At 41.3% G+C, this 2,500-nt stretch overlaps 1 protein-coding gene across 4 annotated transcripts in view; it reads right to left on the minus strand.

Moving 5' to 3' along the window:
- The window catches only part of LOC110168235 (alpha-2-macroglobulin-like), a 72,373-nt gene that overhangs the window by 9,252 nt on the left and 60,621 nt on the right, over window positions 1-2,500 (minus strand). For all 4 annotated transcript variants that reach the window (XM_055166877.1, XM_055166878.1, XM_055166879.1 and 1 more), the window contains one exon: window positions 1-19. This exon is cut by the window's left edge and continues 108 nt beyond it. In XM_055166877.1, coding sequence (XP_055022852.1) covers window positions 1-19 — 19 coding nt within the window. The remainder of the gene's footprint in view (window positions 20-2,500) is intronic.

The raw sequence follows: 2,500 nt of genomic DNA on the forward strand, positions 1-2,500 counted from the left end.
GCGCCGCCTGCACGTCCATCTGAAGAACAGAGAACACAGGTCACACTGCACCTGTGCCCACGAGCAAGACACTCACATGACACTGGGACAACTGTGACCACAACGACTGAACCAGGACTAAAACAGGACTAAAACAGGACTGAACCAGGACTAAACCATAGTTATGGTTATATCTGAAACTGAACCTCAGTGTACTACTACAACTTTTCCTACCAACATGACTACTACTACTACTACTACTACTACTACTACTACTACTACTACTACTACTCAGTGGTGGAGCGTGCATTTCACAGCTAGGTCTTCAGTAGTGCTCCGTCTGAAACAATCCACTAATCAATAACTATTTTATTGTTATAAAAGCATCTTATTCTAAACAAATACAGTATAAAGACCCGTGGAGGTTCTGTGCACAGAGAAGTGAGGAGCGCTGGAGCTAAACCAGGACTAAACCAGGACTGTTTATCGGGACTGGACCGAAGGTGCGCCCGCGTAGACTGTCGGGTGACCACAGACAAAAGGACCACGCTGGGTCCCTGGCGGCCGCACGGGGCTCAGTGCAGCTGTCGCCCGATCGCGCTTTGCGGACACTCTCTCACTCTCACTCGCTCTCTCTCACTCAAGTCCAAGATTAGTCCTGGTGTAGTTCTGGTTTAGACCTGTTTAGTCCTGGTTCCGCTACAGATGCAGTTTACTGCTTCGGCTGGTTCGCTCTCTGACTGTCCAATCAGCGGCTCTGAATCTGGTGACGTCGTTCGCTGCTAAAGGCCCCGGCGACACCAACTCAAAATCTGATTGGTTGAAGCAACAGTTTCATGGACATTTATTTTGTGTTCGAGTTCCTGTAGAACGGATTGTGAAGGCGTCAGGTGAACTTCTTTGACTTTGACTCTGCCTAGCAACAAGTAACGGCTGAAATCTCATTGGTCAAATGCATTAATATAAAAATCCATGTGTGGAAGCAGCACAAGCATCGGAAAAACTCTGAAAGTAAGAGGACAGACCATTTGGAATTATTTAACCCTGGAGAACCCAAGAACCCTTTTCTTCTTTGGAAAATTATGAACTATGCATTAATTGACTGCTTTGAGTCCACTGAACACCAAAATATCAACTTTTTCAATTTTAACCCTTTATTCCCTGATTTAGGATTAGGGTCAAATTTGACCCATTGGGTTTTAGGCGTATCATTTCAAAGAATAACAATAGGAAACACGGTTAATGTTGATCACCGCAATAGACAAGAAATGCCAGAAAAGTATCATATACCAAGGATGGGTCTGAATGGGAAATTTACAGTGTTCAAGATGCACATCCAGCATGTCAACTCCTCTCATGGAATCATTGTACTCCTGGATGTTCAGCTGATCTGGTCTGGTTTGTCATGGCATCCTGGTACGACTCAACCTGTTCACCTTGAAAGCTCATGTCAGGCAGCTCAGTCTTTCTTTCACCACCTGTAAGTTTTTGTGGCACAATTTGGCTCCATCTGTGAGCTAGCAGTCTCGGCAAACGGCACATCCTCATCATTGGACGACTCATTGTCTTGGGCAGAAGATTCACCATCATCACTTTCTTGTGGTTGAAACAATTCATCAGAATCGCTATTGCTGTCCAATCCAGGGCCAAAGTCTCTATCATTAGCTTCAAATTGCTCTAATACTTGTCTTACAGTGAACTTTCTCTGTTCCTTTCCCTGTTCTGAAAAGGGAGTGACCATATTCCCTGAAAAGATAATAGGTATTTACTTTATTAGTCTCTGGTCCTGTACCATCTACTTAACTTAGTAAAAAATGCCCACAGGCACTTGGTATTGAATGAAATTAATCAATAGAATACAGACCCCTTTATAAAATAATGTATTTACATGCATGGCTATAGGCCTCTATATATACAGTAGCTGATACATTATTTATACTATTTATATATACTATTATATTATTTATATACTCTATTTATATATATTATCATACATTTTTCAAATTGTTACATTATATTCTACAAATGAATTTAATTCAAGGCTTTAGTCAAATACAGGACTGTCACCATTCTCTATTTACAAAGTCCAAGACTTTGTAGTCTTAGACCAGAGGGTCATTTTTGACCCGTAGTTTTTTTCACCCGTACACCCAGAGGGCAATTTTTGACCCATCGTTTTTTGGACAAGCTCAGAGTTGCTAATTTAACCAAAAAGAATATAAAAAACTACTTCTAGGCATTCTGCAGGCAAATACTAAATAAATTAAACAAAACACAATTTTACCTACTGCTGGCTTGCTGAGAAGACAATTTTGTTTGGGGAGGTTTCCAGCTCAAAAAAACACCATTTGGTCAGCCATCTTGTCACTACCACTCTGGCTCATGTCAGTTCAATATTTATCCACTAGGTGTCTCTATGCAGAGGCCAGAAGTGGCACTCTGAGCTTTTGAGGTTAAATTTGAAAATTTTTTGTTTGTTTGTTCATTTTGGGTAGCAGCAATCAACAGCGGTCGAATTTGA

Source organism: Boleophthalmus pectinirostris, unplaced genomic scaffold (genome assembly GCF_026225935.1).
Source record: "Boleophthalmus pectinirostris isolate CB_2022bp ecotype Guang Dong unplaced genomic scaffold, ASM2622593v1 HiC_scaffold_9, whole genome shotgun sequence".
Lineage (NCBI taxonomy): Eukaryota > Metazoa > Chordata > Actinopteri > Gobiiformes > Gobiidae > Boleophthalmus > Boleophthalmus pectinirostris.